Source organism: Pogoniulus pusillus, chromosome 7 (genome assembly GCF_015220805.1).
Source record: "Pogoniulus pusillus isolate bPogPus1 chromosome 7, bPogPus1.pri, whole genome shotgun sequence".
Classification (NCBI taxonomy): domain Eukaryota; kingdom Metazoa; phylum Chordata; class Aves; order Piciformes; family Lybiidae; genus Pogoniulus; species Pogoniulus pusillus.
The window spans coordinates 20007983-20026590 of NC_087270.1; the positions used below are offsets into that span (position 1 = coordinate 20007983).

The 18608-nt window shown below is 41.2% G+C and overlaps 1 protein-coding gene across 6 annotated transcripts in view; it reads right to left on the bottom strand.

Moving 5' to 3' along the window:
* Positions 1-17638, bottom strand: part of TASP1 (taspase 1) — a 100588-nt gene extending 82950 nt beyond the window's left edge. The window contains exons 1-4 of one of the 6 annotated variants that reach the window (XM_064146149.1): positions 17543-17638; positions 11649-11866; positions 8644-8711; positions 7086-7154 (exon numbers count right to left, since the gene is read on the bottom strand). In XM_064146149.1, coding sequence (XP_064002219.1) covers positions 7086-7154; positions 8644-8711; positions 11649-11793 — 282 coding nt within the window. In that variant the 5' untranslated portion in view covers positions 11794-11866; positions 17543-17638. Of the gene's footprint in view, positions 1-7085; positions 7155-8643; positions 8712-11648; positions 11867-16592; positions 16616-17542 lie in introns of those variants that run through there. The other 5 variants (XM_064146146.1, XM_064146144.1, XM_064146148.1 and 2 more) reach the window with 5 other exon arrangements.
* Positions 17639-18608: the final 970 nt, after the last annotated feature.

Sequence of the window (18608 nt, forward strand, 5' to 3'; positions counted from 1 at the left end):
ATCTTCAAATGCACTGCGTATATTTCAACATGTTGTTCATTTTGACAGCTATATCTTATGGCAAAGAAGCAAATTTGAAAATATTTTAGAGTAATGAAACATTTATGATTTAGTTCACAGGGAATAACTCCCTAGAAAGATGGGAGGAATTGAGTTTGAAAAGGCTACCAAGATGATGGGCTTGGAAAGACGGAATACTTCAGAACAGACAGTGGTTGCACTGTCTTCACTGACCTCATTGCTCCACAGGCTCTATAAAGTATTAAAGGGAATCAAGTCAGTGGAGTCAGAACAAAAAGAGCAGAAAGACAACGGAAGGAATCTGAAGGCAAAGAGTACATTCTTTGAAGTAGTGAGAAATAACAGGGATGCATTACAATGAGTAATGTTTACTCTCGGTGCTGTCCAAGTTCCCTGTCCACGGGTAATCAGAGTGCATACAACTGCAAGTCTGAAGATAAACTTGTAAATTTTTGTTCCAAAACTATTTGCTCATTGCATTATACTCAAAAGCATCAGCAAAGAAGAAGAATTTTGTGTTTTACAGATTTGTCACTGCCACAAAGCAAAGACAACCCTTATACTAAGAGCATGTCACAGTCAAGTAAAGGAAGTAAAAAGAGCCTATCAGAAGTCCTAGTAATACTGTCTAGAATGCTTCTGTAGTCAAGACACAAAGCTCTCTACCATCTGGTAAATATGAGGGCAGAAAAAAAAAAAAATAGTTAACTTTGTTTCTAAATTCCAGATGTGCCAGATACTTTGACACAGCACCTTCCAAAAGGCAACTTACTCAGAGGATTTCAAGACTAAGGGAATGCCATCCCTGTTCATCCTTACAGAATATGTATAAGAATACTACAGATCGCTGGATAGATAAGAAGTCTAAACCAGCAAAACTGCAGACACATTTTTTGGTTGCATAACTATTCATTCTAGGACTCAGAAGAAATATTACCAGTGCAGTCAGTCACATCATGAGGAACTTCTCCAGTGAAAAAATAAAGATTAAATTCCAAGCTGTTCAAAACTTCTGTGGAGTTTTACTTAGCTTTACAATCAGACTTCCCTCATCTAAGATGATGGTCTCAAAACTGCCAAGAGGAATTTAGTCTACTCTAACTTCACAGATCTGAAAGGTGATCTGTTAACAACTGTAGACTGTGCAGAAACTGGGCATGAACACATGGAATTTTTGATACCTGCCTGAGTGTCTTGGAGATAAGATGAGATGTAAAGCCTTTGAAATAAGGCAAGGAAAAAACCTTTAATTAAAGTGCTAACATATATTCACCCCTACTTCTATTGAGCAGGCAGGCACATGAAATACACCATACAAACACACAGGTTTTTGAAAACATCAATGTCTGCAAAGTCTGACCAAAATATTTCAAGACTGATAATACAAATAGAGAAATACAACTCATGTGAAAATTAAGGTGTATTTTGAAATGAAAATTATAACCTTCAAGGAATGCAGAAATATTATAGTAATAAAAGTGTTCAGGCTTTCAAAGGGGGAAGAAAATAAGCAGAGCTAACTGAAGCTGCCTCTTCATACCCTTGTACTGAAAAACGCAGTACAGTGAAAACTGTATAACTACCATAGCATGGGGAAGAACCCAACCAAAGCGTGTATCCAGGAAGAGGGAAGAAGGGAAAAGAGAACAAGATTTACAATACCAAAGGTATCTTCAGCAATATACTTTAAAAAAGAGAGATGTGCCTTTACATTTCTAGGAAAACTCAAGAGAGAAGACTAACCAAACATGAGTTTTGTGTGTTAGAAGCGCTACTAGCACAGCAAAGTGAAAGAAAATGAGAGAGAAAATACAAACAAATGGCAATTCAAAGCATTGTAACAAAACACTAACTTGCAATTAAGTGAAAAATACTAGACCACCTGGCAATTACTCCACCACTGAAGTATCTCTAACTTAACAATGCAAACTTGTAGCAAAGGAGATAATACAAAGCTTTAGCATGCAAAGCAAGAGTTTCATTTCCCAAAACAGCCATCTTGTAAAAACACTCAAGCTACAGAGGGCATTTTGATAATCCTTTTGAGTTTAAGATATACTTTAAAATCTCCTAGCAGCAAGCACAGGCATGCTGAAGTTTCAAGCTGCAGTCAAAAGTTAGGATGCTTGAAGAAGTCACTGAACACTGTAACAATAATAGCCCTGAATTACATTTAATCAAATAGTTAAAATGCTCTATTTTCATCATGCATTAAAGCACATTAAATTCATCTTAGATATGCTTCTGGTATGGTCTATTTGCAGCTTTTGAACAAGCCCACAGGCATTTCTTTTTAATAACTATAAATTAAATTTCATCTTTCTGTAGTAAGATAGTGACAAGAAGTAATAGTCTATATGGAGGAGTCATGCTCAATTAAACCAGCTCAAGTGTTCCCAAAATAACCACTTGTCACAGATTACTGTTGGCCACTTTGCTGAAAAATATCATAGGATATTTTTTAATGACCACTAACAACTTTCAGTTTATTACCCATTAAAAGTTCACCTATTGTGACTGCCATTCATCTTGAAAGAGAAGTTCCTGGGACTAAGATTGTATATTCAAACCTCTTAATTACTATAAGTACAACCAATAATGGAAACAAAGAAAAAACACTTCCACAAACCCATGGTTTTGCTAAAAAAAATTCTCTGACAGCCATGAAAATGCAGTGCTTGACTACACAGAATTAAAATATCTTTTGCATTGATTCACAGCAACAAAATGCTATATAAACTGAGAGCAGCTTCAAAACTCAAAATATGACATCAGTCATATTCAATTCCAATTTAAATGACATTCATGAAAAAGAGCCTCCTGGAGTTAAACCAGCAAGTGATATATGTACAGTATTACTAAACTTCATCTAAACTTTGAAATCGTCCTTCTTCACAACAAACAAACTACTACACTGCCCCAATACCTGAACAGTAGACCTTGTGAAGTGCTCTATAGTCAAAGTCTGAAATTGCACATTGGTCTCACAGCCAGCCATAAATGATCATGTGGTTTTGTTGAAGACTACAAATTTTAAACAGGTGTATGAGGGACACATCCTCAGCCTCTCAAAAAAGTTGACCAAATGCCTTCATGTTTCAGGAGAAACTCAGACTTCATATGGTGGCCAACAGCAAGAATCTAAAAAAAGAACTGGTACTGCAATAATGTCTTTGTACAAGCACACAACTGAAGTAAGTTTATGAAGCACTTTGTCAAGACTCACTTTATTACCAAAATCTGAAAGATACAACACATCCATTTTTCTCCCTGCAATGACAGAGTTCACAAACTGGAAAACCACTGCATTTAATTAACTTACACTTATGAAGACCAGCACAGTTATTTAAACCATATTCTGGATCAGCTGCTCTTGTTTGCAAGAAAAGTCTACCTTTTTGTGCTAGTTTGAAGCTAGTTAGAATGTTTTGGTGAGAAGAACTAGATTACAGGCTGTAAAAAGAAAACAATGGTGATGTCTACTTCGCTCACAGTCTTGCTGAGATGTATGGGAACAAGAAACAAAAACATTTGATAACACACACTCGGCACCATTTTCACTCTTGGGCTGCCGTCTGAGCTACATCTTACTCTCTAACCTCACCCTCCATTTTGGGCTAACTCACTTTGCTTCTTAAACCTCTGGCAGAACCTCTATTCTTCCTTGGGACTGGGGTAAGGTTGAGAGGGGTAGGGGGAAGCTGAAGGGGTGGTTGAGAGCCCCTCCTGGGGACTCAGGTTTCTGGGAGGGGAGCTGTGTTTCTGTATTACCTTTTATCTTGTATATTTCTGTATATAACTGTAATACTGTAAATACCTGCTTGCATATTGTGCTAGCTGTAAATATAAGCTTCATTCATATTTCCAGAGCCGTCTGAGTCTAGTCTGCGTGATTTCTAAAGTGGGGGGGGGCAGGGAACACCGAAACTGTCACACATTTCTTTAGTTAATTATTAGCATTATTATCAGAAGATGGTTTCATTTGAGATTCATATTGTCCATCAAAGGAAGGCTGTTCTTTCTTCCACCTAGAGCCTGCAAAAATGAAAAAGGACAGCATACCACAAGCAAACTGTCAGCTTGCTCATAAAAGATCAAGAGCACGTCTTGCACCTTGGCAAGCCTTTGATGTGACACCTCTTGGATTAGCCAAAATTCTGTATAATAGGAGTTGTGTAACTTGAGCTTCACTGAGGAAAAAATATAGAATCATCTTTTGTGACATTTCCACAAAAATATATTAGTGCTTTGCAAAGATTACAGAGTTTGGGGATACAGCATTAGAAGTGCCAAAGAGCTGCAGAAATGATGAAATATTTCTGATAAACTCATGGCAATGTGTTCCTACAGCAATCAAAATCCCAAGAAGGTACAAAGAGCACTCCACCACATCTGTTACCCCATTTTGTAGAAACTTTTGCACTCTTTTGTACTGCAGTGACACATGTAAACAAATATTGTTTTCATACACATTTTTCATTATGTACTTACCAACTTAAAATGACAAAGCTATTTACACTATATTTTCCTGCATAAACAAGAGCATGATGATAGCTCAAAAGACAATCATGGAGCAAACCCACACTTTTACTCACAAGATTTTTTAATTGAGCAGAAAAGCCATTCTGCTTTTGCTTTATTGATTTGCCACATGTAATTTCTGGTTTCAATAAGAGCAACAGGAAAAATGTGAAAATGAAAACAGAAGATGAAGCTCCAGAAATGACAGAGATGTCTTGAGCTGGGGCTCAGAATGAGATATGAGTAGATACATTCCTTTAACATTTTCAAGGCTGACAGTCTACACTTTAGAATTTATCATACCAGACCCAAAAACACTACCACGACAAATCACACCATTCTCTGTTGAGTATGTATTTCATTTTTCCTCAGTGTAACTGAGTAGCTACTTACTTTCAAAGAAACCCACATCCACAACCCAATATTCTTTATTCCAAAAACAGAAAGAACAACAATTAAGAGATTATATAAATCACTAAAGAATAAATGAAAGCCAATAATTAATGACAGCAGTAAAACCTGAACAAAATATCTCCTTAAAAACAGGAAAAAGGAAAAAGGTTTTGTGCAACAGTACATATACAAGTAAGGCAATTATAAAACCAGAAAGTGGAATGATGGCAGGCATTGTCACAATACTACCAAGACACAGGAGAAGAAAAATATTGCTGATTGGAGTCATTTCATTAAAAGGTTGTGATTACATCTTTAAAGCTGTAAGTTCTCACAAAATGTCACTTCAGAGTACTTAAATCCACCAAAATAAGAAAAGCCTCTGGGGGATAACAAAACAGATAAAATATATATCCAAAGCACAGCTGCAAAGAGATCTGTAACTGTTAAGCCTCTTAAAATATATTTTCTTCTCTGTAAGTCAGGAATGTGATAAAAATCACAGCACAGAGCAGCTTTTTTTTTCTTTTTCCACCAAAGAGGAACTGACACAAAATCTTGTGGAGTAACAGTCTCAGTACATGGAAATGCATAATTCTAGTAGAAAGACACCTTCTGCTAGAAAAGTATCAGAAATATATCTTTTGTTTTCACCTAGCTATGTTCTAATGTGTAAGATAACACATAAAAGCATAATTGAAGAGTTTAGTAGAGACCAAATGTGCTGTTTATTGCCAAGAAGATTGCCAAATTAAAAGCATGGCTGAAGTCTTGGCTCCTAGCCAGCACATCTAACACACACTCAAGCATGTACTTCCTGCCTTATACTAACTCTACCAAGTATGTTAATCAACACTTTCCCAACATACATGTAAGGAAATCCACTGCTAATCCTCTCAGAATCCTGCCATAAATTCCAAACCCAGGAAATTGTTTTTACAGCACTACACTTAACTTGCTTTCCTGCTTTGGTAGCAAAGCTGAAGAGAAATCGCAGAAACATTTTGGTTGGAAAAGCCTCTCATTATCTCCAAGTCCAACCCATAACCCTACTCTACAAGGTGCACCCTAAATCACATCCCCAAGCACCACATCCAAAAGACCTTTAAAGGTATCCAGGGTTGGTGACTCAACCACCTCCCTGGGTGCTCATTCCAGTGCCTGACTACTCTTCCTGGGAAAAAGTTTTTCCTAATACTTAGTCTATACCCAGACCTTAGAGGACAAGATACTTCTTTCAATCATTATTGCCATCAGGTATTACAACCTGGGACAGTAATCAACCTGCTTCATTCGCAACCCACAAATTCTTTTACCTTCACTGTCTTCTGTGTTGTTTCATAGAGACCCAGCACTAAAGTCAGATGTTATAAAAATCTCACCACTCCAAAACCACACTTTTCCAAAAAACCTCACAATCAGCTGCTCATCTCTATGGTAATCAAGACTATCTTTAACAAGTGCCATTTTGAAATGGAAGTATTACCTGTGCTATTCTTCCACACGTATTCTGTCATAAATACTAGGGGAAAAGGCATTAGCTTACACTGAAGTCACATATCTCCCTGCAACTCCTTTCTAGTCTTTTATCCTATTGGAGACCATACAGACACAAAGTAAAAACTGTACAAAAAGCTTTTAAGACTGCATTTATTTAAGTGCATGGCCAAAATACATTGTGGGACAAACAAGAACTTAGAACTCCTACTTCATTTTCACACAGTCCTTTAGCTAGATGCAGACACAAGCAGCATTAAAGTTACACAACTGCTTTTATAGAATGATCTTAAAGATACGAAAAAAGCATGAATAAGGCAACGCAAGAAAGCATACTCAGGCACTCATTATAATTATTACATGAGAAGTTTAACAGTACTACTAAAGACAAACTACATGTAATTCCTTTGGATCATAATTTCAAGAAGTGAAAGAAGTCAGTGTGGAATAAAGCAAACAAAAGAAATGAGGACTTATCTTAGAATTTTGAATTACTATCATGCTACCGGTCACATATTGTTTTGTCCATCTAAGCAGCAGAGCCAGAAAACACATACATTTTAGTGTGTTTTCCACTCAAATTAATAACTTCCCACAGAAAATTCTGGCAATGTGCCCAAAAGATATAACTACTACTAGTCATAAATTCATACCTCTAATTCTATAAGTGCTGCAGTCACTGCATCTGTTGCAAGAGCACCAGCCTGTAGCTTTTCAATTGCCTGTAAAACAAAAGTTTTAGTTGACAATTAGGAAATTCTAATGTTCTGTAACTAAGACCTTCCTAGTCCTGCACAAAACAAAACCTTTACCAAACTGAAGTGTAAAAACCCAAGAGGCCTTGGAAATAGTCCACTATGCACCATGCAAGGGGCACATATGACAAAGTGATTTTACTACTTCAAACACAGTGACACTGCATTTAGTAGAAGATTCCTGCACTGCTGAATTTGTAGCAAAAAAGATCTCATACTTCATGTCCTCAAACACTTAATGTTTCAGTCAAAGCTTTGTAATTTTCCTTCAAAGACTCAACAAAAATTCGTGGTAACATACCTGGCAACTGTTATGAATTAAACAGAGCCTACAAGTAAGCTTATCTGAAAGCCAACATAAGAAAACAAACCAAGTAAGGCAATGTTATCTCCAAATTATATATGCATACAAAAAAGAAATTCCAGAGCCCAATATTATTTCTTAGATCCATACTGGATGAGAACGTAGAGTCAAGTTCTCTCAGGGAACCCAACAACATCTTCTGATGCAAAATAAATTTGCAAGTGTTTGCTCTTCACACAGGTTAGTTATGTTGGTTACCTAGTTGAAGCAATCAAACAGAACCTTGATTTAAGATTGAAATTCAACACATAATTAGCTGTAAATTAATATCATCAGGGCTACAGCACAACTTTAAAGAAGTTAAGTATGAATGATATTTTGAGGCATCTCACTACAAAACTGAATTGGTATTAGGATTGAACAACAGAACCATAAAATGAAGTGAAAACTCAGAGGCCAACTCTGAGACTCTTCTCCTGGAAGAAAGCAAAAGGCATTAGAAACTTTGAAGACAGGTCTTCAAGCTTCTTGTTCAAAACTTTAGTACTAGACAGGATTTGTCAGTTCCAAAGCTAAATCCTTGGAGGAGACAAAAAACATAAAATGAAATTTCAATGGAAATTAGATTCTTGATGTTGCTTCTTTTCCAGCTCTGGGAAAAGAATTCTGATTTCTTGTTTTATTTCTTCTGGTTTTACCTCCCCTCCTATTAAGAAGTTAAGAGCTATCAAGAAAAGAACTCTAGAAATCCCCCACATGCACAAAGCAATCCAGACACTAGAGTTAAACTCCAAACAGAGTGGACACTGTGAAAATAAACCAAACATTATATTTAGCTCCAGAAACTTGAGACTAGCACAGGAAGCTGTAGCAACATTCTGTGTAGGTACCACTGTGAACTTTCCGCTGTTCCCTCAATGTTCCTTTGGTGTCTGACATTTGCCATCGCTGATAAAAATGTTGCTGCTCCTTATGGCCACACACTCTGCTGATTCTGCATCATATTAACTGTTGCTGCCCCATTTTTCCCCTAGAAATGCATGCAGCCTGAGTAGCTAAACTCAGATACAATCAGTTATACTGAGAAGACAAGAGTTACCACACACATGCCTTGTGCATACACTGCAAGACAGCGGAGCTGGTAAGACATACCTTCTGACAGGCTCTTTTGCACACATGCTTGTATTCTTTAGCTTTGGATTCAGAATGGTAACCTGCACCTACAACAGAGGCAAACGGAAAGAAGATGATAGTCCCTGTGAAACTGCAGCATACAGTTCATATAAGCATTTGAGGTACAGACAGATACAACCTTCCACAGTCTAGGCTGCACTGGCCTTTTCTTTTTGCATCACCAAATGACAGCGTTGTGCACTCCAAAACTAATGCAACTATACTCAGTAAAATACAGGACACAGGATAATTATGCAGAAGTATAAAGTTTCAGTGTCACCCACGCTGTTCCTCTAAACATTCTCCAGGAGCAGGAGTTTCACTCATTTTTGGAGGATTTCCAGTGGAGCCTTTTTATTAATTGTCCACCATTGGGCAAAACCCTCAGTTTTAAGTCAGACATCAATTTCCCTTGTATGTTTGCAATTTTCATTCAGTGCATCATCTCATGTTCCTCATATTTTTAAAGTTCACTAATTCTCCTCCATAAATAGAAGAGTTCTTGGAAATAATGATCATGCAGAGTTGGGCTTTTTTTCACTTTTTAATTATTCTAAATCTTGATGTCTATCCTGCTGCATCTAGGTATTCTGCCCTGTTTTGTAGCCACAGCCCTCTACTTCTGTACCTGAAAAATTATCAGTGTCCACTAGCCATCACAAAAACAACAGACAAGATCTGCATAATATTTCAATTCCATCTCCTGCCATTTATTTTTCATTTTTGACCTTGAAACATATGTTTGCATTTATTTCCCTTTCCTCACCTTCAGAAATGTTACCTCTGAAAAAATTCTAATAGGTTTTAACACTACTCTGTTTAAAATTCTTTTTCTCTCACTAGTAAAGTAACCCAGTAAAGAGCAATAAATGGAACAATTCTATCTGTTCTCAAAATAGAATACTGAGGCCATGAAATATCAACCAAGAATAAGTCTGTCAAGGATTTGGGGTGTTTTGTTGTTGTTGTTGTTCATTTGGTTTTGTTAGTCTGTGGAGGTTTATTTGCTTGGGTTTTTTTACCTTAAATATTTTATTAACTAAGTAGCATGTTGATTTTTCAAATATTTTAGATACCACCAGACTATTTTGCCACATCACACAGGAACATGTCCAGATGGGTTTTGAGTATCTCCAGAGAGGGAGACTCCACAACGCCCGGGCAGCCTGTTCCAGTGTTCTGTCACCCTCACAGGGAAAAAACTCCTCCTCAAGTTTAAATGAAACTTCCTATGCCTCAACTTTCCCCCATTGCCCCCTGTCCTGTCATGGGCCGTCACCAAGCAGAGCCTGGCTCCATCCTCCTGGCATTCACCATTACATATTTATAAGCATTGATGAGGTCACCTCTCAGGCTCCTCTTCTCCAAGCAGCACAGCCCCAGCTCCCTCAGTCTCTCCTCATTACAGAGATGTTCCATTCCCTTCATTATCTTTGTGGCTCTGCACTGGACTCTCTCAAGCAGTTCTATGTCCCTCTTGTACTGGGGGGCCCAGAACTGGACACAATACTCCAGATGTGGCCTCACCAAGACAGAGCAGAGGAGCAGGAGAACCTCTCTCAACCTACTAGTCACACCTCTTTTAATACACCCCAGAATGACATTGCCCCTCCTGGCCACAAAAGCACATTGCTGGGTTATGGTCAATCTCCCATCAGCCAGGACCCCCAGGTCCCTTTCTCCTTTGCTGCCTTCCAACAGGTCAGTCCCCAACCTATACTGATGCCTGGGGTTGTTCTTTCCCAGGTGCAAGACTCTACACTTGTGCTTGTTGAATTTCATTCCATTTCTTCCTGCCCAACCCTTCAGCCTGTCCAAGTCTCACTGAATGGCAGCACAACCTTCTGGTGTGGCAGCCACTCCACCCACTTTGGTGTCATCAGCAAACTTGCTGACAGTGCATTCTGTGCCCTCATCCAGGTCACTGATGAATATATTGAACAGAACAGGTCCCAATACTGACCCCTGTGGGACCTCACTAGTTACAGGCCTCCAACTGGACTCCATCCCATTGACCACAACTCTCTGGCTTTTTTCCTTCAACCAATTCCCAATCTACCTCACTACCTGATCATCTAGACCACACTGCCTCAGTTTAGCCAGAAGGATGCTGTGGGAGACAGTGTCAAATGCTTTACTGAAATCAAAATAAACCACAGCCACTGCTCTACCATCATCAATTCACCTAGTTATGTCCTCATAAAAAGCCATGAGGTTAGCTAACTCCAATTTGTGTTATCACATACATGATAAAAATGAATATATAAGCCAGACATAAGCACCATTAGTATCTGCAAGGTCAACAATATGTAAGAAAAAAACTATTTGGAAAGAATTTATGAATAAGAGACATCATTGTATCACAACTAAGTAGATGACCTGTTCATTACATGTGGAAAAAATGAACAGTAAGTCACTGAAATGCAAACAAATTAGTATCTTTTTTAAAAAACAGACTTAGAGGAAAGCTTTCTAAAAGGGTGAAAAAAGTGAAGTTCTGCAACAAACAGCCCAAGGAGGTTTAAAAAACTCTTAACTAGACTGTCTTTAGGGCAAGCTAGACAAAAAACTGCCAGTAATCTAACAGCTGTGTGATGTTTCTGTAGGGTAAAGAAATGTACAAAATGCAAGAGATCTTCCAGTCTTTTTCCCAAGTTCAGAAGATGACTGCAGATTTAGATATTTTGTAACTATTTAAATTAAGCTTTTTGTTTGATGTTTTCTTTGTCAAGGAGAAAAAAAAAATCAACAGCAAAACAAACAAAACTAAGAACATCCAGAACACCCAAACCCCTACACTGTTATATTAATGATTTCCAAGATCTTCCAGCCAATGTAACTCCCAGTCAAAGTCTCCACTCCCAGATTAACACTCAAACTTAATGTCACTTCATCAACATATAGTACAAAGCCAACATAACATTTTACTTGATATTTAGTCTGCACGTGCACTATTTCCACTTTGTGATGCTTCTGCATCTTACCTGCATGAACAAGCACAAATCCCACTCGTTTCCCTCTTTGGGTTTGCTTTGTTTCAGGTTCTTGGACCACCACTTTTACAGCTGTAACCTGAGATGATTTGGAAGGTAATACTTCTACTGAACTTAACCCCTTCTCCATGATCATACATTAGGATCACCATCTTCTACTGGAAAAGAGCATCCTTCCATTCAAAAATAAACTCTGGAGAGGAATCATCCTAAAAGCAAATCACATGTGTACATTAGATACTGATTTCAAAACACTGATTTCAAGGTCCTGCACCTGGGAAGGGGCAGTCCTTGGTATCAATACAGAGCAGGGAATGAAAGGATCGAAAGCAGCCCTGTGGAGAAGGACTTAACAGTATTGGTGAATGAAAAGCTGGATGTGAGCTGTCAATTTGTGCTCACAGCCCAGAAGCCAACTGTATCCTAGGCTACATCAAAAGCAGCGCTGTCCAGCAGATCAAGGGAGGTGATTCTGTTGCTCTGCTCCAGTGACACCTCACCTGGACTACTGTGTCCAGCTCTGGAGTTCCAATACAAGAAAAACCTGTTACAGTGGATCCAGAGGACACCACAGAAAAGATTAAAGTGCTACAGTAACCCCAAACTGGGGTTGTTCAACCTGAAGACTCCAGGGAGATCTTACTGCAACCTTCCAGTACTTAAAGGCCTCTAAGAAAACTGGGGACAAACTTTTTTTAGCAGGGTTTGTTGTGACAGGACAAGGGGTAATGGTTTTAAACTAAAATGAGGGGAAATCAGCCTCAGGCTGCGCCAGGGGAAATTTAGGCTTGAGGTGAGGAGAAAGTTCTTCACTGAGAGAGTCATTGGACACTGGAATGGGCTGCCCGGGGAGGTGGTGGAGTCGCCGTCCCTGAGGCACTTCAAGGCAAGGTTGGATGTGGCACTTGGTGCCATGGTCTAGCCTTGAGCTCTGTGGTCAAGGGTTGGACTTGATGATCTGTGAGGTCTCTTCCAACCTTGGTGATACTGTGATACTGTGAAATCCAGAATAGAAATAAGGGAGACTATTTTTACACTGAGAGGGAGGGGAAACACTGACACAGGTTGCTCAGAGAGGTGGTAGAAGCTCCATCCCTGGAAACATTCAAGATCAAGTCAGACGGGGGCTCCAAACAACCTAATCAAGTTGGATTTCCCTGCTCACTGCACGAGGGATTGGACTAGATGATCTCTAGAGGTCCCTTCCAACACAAAGTATTCTACAGATTTTATATAAATAAATTCAGAAAGAATTTTGGAAGAGAAGTTTGAAACAAGGAGAGGATGCCTCTTGAAAAACAGGCTCTTTCTTAGCTAACAGCATTAATCAGACTTACAATAATCAAAGTTCATGCTGCAGGTTGAAAACAGCCTTTTCATTACAATTTAACTTGAATCTAATAATCTTTCCAGCCACTGTGGGGAACCGTTGACACAAAGCTTGCCCATACCTGAGAGAAAGCTGCTTTCCATAGTCTCCTTTGATTCAACAGTAAAACATCTTGTATAGGGTTAACACTCCAGGAGGAGTAACCCTGAACCTGACCCTAGGGGTCTTGGCCCCTCCTGAGGGGTGAGTCACACCACCAGGTGATGGTTAGCTCACTCCCCCCACTTCCTGGCCTATAAAGGAGAGGGGCTTCCTGTTCTCTCTCTGGCCACACACCTCACTTTACACATCTCTGCCTGCATACCAGCACACCACGTGGCAGACAGGAGGCAGACAAAGCCACCATCACAAACCCGGGTTGTATTTATCCCTTTTGTATTTTGCTATTTTCCCTTCCCTATCCTTTGTAAACTTCTGTACCTCCAATACCTTTCTAAGCTATTGTTAAACTTTTCCTTTTAACTTCCAAATCGAGTGAGATTGATTTATTCGGGTGTGTTTACCTCCCTCTCTCCCTATATCTAATCCCTTCCTTTGGGAAAGAAGGGGAAGAGGGGAGGACACTCTACAAATTATTTGGTCTATCAAATTTATTAGAGTCTCTGGGAATTTGAATTCGAACCCAAGACACATCTTTTTCCAGTCATTGTGCCTGAAGACATGATAATGCCACATAGTCACAACCTTGACATTTTACAAGTGTCATTCTTGTGTGGAAAGTCCTATCATCACTGTTGCAATGCTGGCCAAACTGACAGACAGTATGCACGGCTACTGTAGAGCAGATCTCCTGCCCTCAGATCACATACTGGCACCTGCCCGAGTGACCTCACGTCTGCATTTTAAACAGGGGATGTAGAATCTGTGCATTAACACACATTCAGTAATTGTCTAAGAAGTGTTCTAGAGAATTGTAGCACAGGACTGGCACTTTAAAATGTCTTAAATTTTCCTTTCTTTTGCAGGAAACAATTATTTAAGATCCCATAATTAATTCTTACTCTCTCACATCTCTTCAGTCTTTGCCCTTAGTAATCACTAATTTGGTAAGAAAAAAAAAACAAACTTTTTTTTAAATGACAAAGTATTTCAAATAAAATGCCACACAAGCTTAAAACAGAGAAAGAAATTTTGTCTAGATTAGCATAAGTATACCAACCCTGATTACTAGTGAACCACAGCATGCTTAAGTTGATCTCACACAATGTAGTAACATTATTTGATTTTGGTCTTAACCCTTAAGATGTTTATAGAAAGCTAATGGTGAAATTGTCAGTAGTTTCTAGCATACAAAACAAAAAAGCTCCCTAGTTCAAGTATTTTCAGAAATGTGTTTTTCAGGAATCTGAAATTAAACTTCAGTGCTCCTTTTATTCACAATTCATCCCAACACAAAACAGCTCCTCTAGTCCAGCAGGTAAAATTAAAAGCAGCGACATTCAACATGCTGAATTAACTCAAGGAGTGAAAAAGCAGAGAGCATTAATGTATGAATAGAGAAACCCTCTATAATACGTTTCAACATGATGTCTATCACTCTTACCACCTTGAAAAGGACTACATGTAACTCATGAACACTAGAAAATAAATAAAATTGGAGAAAAATATATTTAATACATAGTATTTAAACCACAGATTTTATAAATGCTTCATGGCTTACTCCAGCAATTAAATGACACTCCATTAAAACCATAAAAATTAGTGCAAATTATGTTCAGCAAGACTAAGCACTGGCACAGAACAGATAAACATGCTGGCTTACTTCAGCTGTCTCAATAACAAAAATTTGGACAGCTTTCTGGGAAAGTATATATTTCTACTCACTTTTTCTTACATGCTAAGCAGATGAAGGTATCTTCTTGTATTTCTAAATTTAGAATGTAAAATTAAATATGAATGTATAGTCATATTTATATGAAGTCACATACACTCTACAGAGAGGAGGGGGGGGAATGCATTTCATGGACTACATCAGACTGTAATGATCTCCTAGAGAAACTTCAGAGATAAAACTAAACTCCTAACCACTGCATTTAACTCATTTTCACCAATAACAGTGAAGAAAGCTCCATCAGCCATTGGTACAGGTGTCAAGATGAAATACAGTCTTGTTTCCTAAAAACTCCTCTTTGATGCATCTCTCTGTGCCACACAATGTCATGACAGCAATAGGCATATGGCAAATGCTTCAGGAGAAGCAAATAAGCAACTTATATTCTTGCAAAAATGGTAATAGTGTGGTGGGAGAGAAAGTAATAATGACAGTGGTTAAATTGCTTTTGAAGTTACAGATGCCACTTAAGACTAGCTAATAGCATAACTCCACACTGAAAACCTTAATTAGGACTTCACATACACTTGGGTCTGAAGACAAGTTTATTTTTACCAGACAATACACAGTCAGATCACCTCAGTAATTTTTTTTTCAGTTCATAACATTTCCTCCACATTAAGTCAATTTTGCCTAACTACTCTCATCTCAAATTGTTCTCCAAGTCCTTCCAATTTTCATTGATAAACCTACTGCTTTCACTTTGTAAGCTCTTGTTGGACCCCACCTTTCCCTTTCAAGCTTGTTCTAGAGTTTATCTGTTCTCTTTCCTGTCTACCATACATTGCTTTAATCTCATCCCTTCCTGCTACACAGTTCACTGTTCTACATCTGTTCAGCTACAGAAATGGTGCAGGATATACTCCAGCTTGAGAGCTAAGGAATAGAACCATAGAATGGCTTAGGTTGGAAGGGACCTCAAAGACCATCCAGTTCCGTCCCCCTCCCCAGACAGGGAATAGGAACCAGAGCTTGTAACAAAGTCGCCAAAAGCACTTATTACACTGAACAAGCAACACTGAATCTTACTTGCATCTTTCCGTGTGTCAGGGTAACTCCATGGTCACACCCAACACAGAAAGAGTGGCTCAGTCTTTCTGCCATCTTTGCCATAGACACAATGGCTATTCCAGCAGCCAAGAGGTGACCCTCAGCACTCCCCACAAGAGTCAAATCTCTACCTAATGCTCACAGAATCACAGAAAACATCCAGCTGGACAAGATCTAAAAGATCACCCAGTTTAACCCTCGACCCAGAACTGAAGGGTCAACATTGAACAGTGCTCTTAAGAGCCAGGTGCACACGCTGCTTAAAGATCTCCAGGGATGGCGACTTCAGCACTGCCCTGGGCAGACCATTCCAAAGTTTGATAACCCTCTTTGTGAAGAAATGTTTCCTAACATCCAGCCTAACACTCTCCCAGCGCAGCTTGAAGCCATTTCCTCTAGCCCTGTCACTTGTCACCGAGAAGAGGTTGGGCCCCTCCTTGCTCTAACCCCCCTTCGGGTAGTTGTAGAGTGCAGTGTGGCCTCCCTTCAGCCTCCTCTTCTCCAGACTGAGCAATCCCAACTCCCTCAGACGCTCCTCGTAGACCAGGTGCTCCAGGCCCTCCACCAGCCTCGTTGCCCTACTCCGAACACACACCAGCATCTCAATATCCCTCTTGTAACGAGGTTCCCGGAACTGAACACAGTAGTCGACATGCAGCCTCACCAGCGCTGAGTACAGGAGAATGCCTCCCGGGTCCTGCCGGCCGCTGAGCTTTTAATACAAGGCAGGCTACTACTGGCTTTCTTGACCACCTAAGCATACTGCTGACTCATATTTACTGCCAACCAGCACCCACAAGCCCCTCTCCGAGTTGCTGCTAGACAGAAAGCAGCCTTGTAAAGCAAACGCTTTTACACACGCGGCGGAGAGATGGAGGGAAGTACACGCCTAAGTCTACGTCTCGACAGTAGCAACGTGGAAAGATCTAAGAGCCTTTGAGATCTGCAGTGAAAGGCCTGATGGGGAGCAAAGACGAGGAACACTAGGGAGAGAGGAAAGCACTTAACCCCCCCAAAGCGAGTAGCTGAGCCCCAACAAGTGAACGCTTCCATAACGAAAAGGGAACAGCAGCAACCGAGAAGCTAACGAGGAAATGAGCAACCAGCAGCCACAAAACAAGTGGAAAAGAAACTTTTATTTGTAGAAAAGACCCTCGGCGAGACCTGCCGCGACTACCCCACGTGGGGGCAGGCGCGCACGCCTGTCCCGCGGAGGAAACCAGAGCCGCTGCACGGCGGCAGAGAGGCACAGGCCGGCACACTCTCAGCCCCGGCACCCCCTCAGAGAAACCACGGCGGCGGTCGCTGCCCAGGAGGCTACCCCCGGGCCCCGGCACAGCCCCGACAACGAGCGGGAGCAGAGCCTCCCTCCCGTCCAGAGGCGCCGCAGCGGCGGGGGTGACGTCACTCCGGGGAGCCCCCCCACGGGCGGTGCGCGGAGCGCCAGAGCCCGCGTGGCCGCCTCGCCGCGAGACCGTTACGCCCCGCGGCAGCCCACGGAGCCCCGATGGGGAAACTAAGCAAATGCGGGGAAATGGGAGAGGACGGAGCAGGGATAGGCGGCGACCGGAGGGCTAAGGCGGGGCAGGGCGGAACCAGGCACGGAACACTCACCCTCCACTGCCGTCAGCCTGGCGCACACCCGGAAACGCGCGGGCGCCCGTTGCCTCGGTGAGGCTGAGGCGTCCGCCCAGCGGCTCCCAGCGATTGGGAGAAGCGAGCCAGGCGGCCGGAAGCGGCGTGACGCCGATTGGCCATTCGTAAGAGGCAGGCCGCGCCAATTTCCGGGGGAGGGTCAGTCGCGGCGCGGGGGGAGGGGTGCTCAACTCTGAGGCTGTGGGAGAGACGGGCGGCGGGTGTTCGCAGTCAGGCTGGGAAAGCCTTATGGGGCCGATGCCACTGGTCGACGTGACTCAAAGGGTCGTCTGCGGGGTAACGGCCAGCGGTTTCCCCGCGGAGTAGGGGAAATGGCGGTCGTGGGCTCCGCAAGGGAGGAGCGCCCTGAAGGCACCTTGCCGGCTGGGCGACCCAGGCCCGTGACTGTGGGGAGTGGAGCTGGGCGGTGGGCACTGTACCTGCCCTTTCCTAGACTGACGGACCTTTGAGCCGCCTCGGTTTTTCTGCTTTTCGATCGTTTTCTCACAAACGGCGGTTTTCACCGAGCAAAATCCTGATAAAAGCCGAGCGCAGCCTGTGAGGTGTGTTTTGTGTGAGGAGTTGTGTAACGGCGTCTGGTTGTGTTACCTTGCTTCTGACAGAAGAATGCTACGTGCGCAGAGCCAAGCCGAATTTACTCATTACAAATATTTTTGGTAATAGTGCTGTCAGAAAAAAAAGCACTTCAGCTATTTTGCATCTCCCTACTTCAATAGGAGTTGAGAGACCTGTGTACTGTTAAATAAATAGGAATTTTCTGTTTCTACCTGCTTTGTTGGCAAGACTTGATGTCATTTTGTAACCTTCCCAAGAATAAGTGCAGTCATATCTAGCTTCCAGAGCCTTGATACCAGCTCAGATGGTTATAACTCAGTCTGGGGAGCCAGCTGTGTACCACTTCATTATCTAAGTCTGCATTGTCTACAGTTCCTGAAGTGTCTTCACACTTAACATGTTGTCACTCCTCCTCTGTAGAGCTGAAAAGAGACTTCCTTGTATTGTAGAGTACATTTCTCTTAGCTGA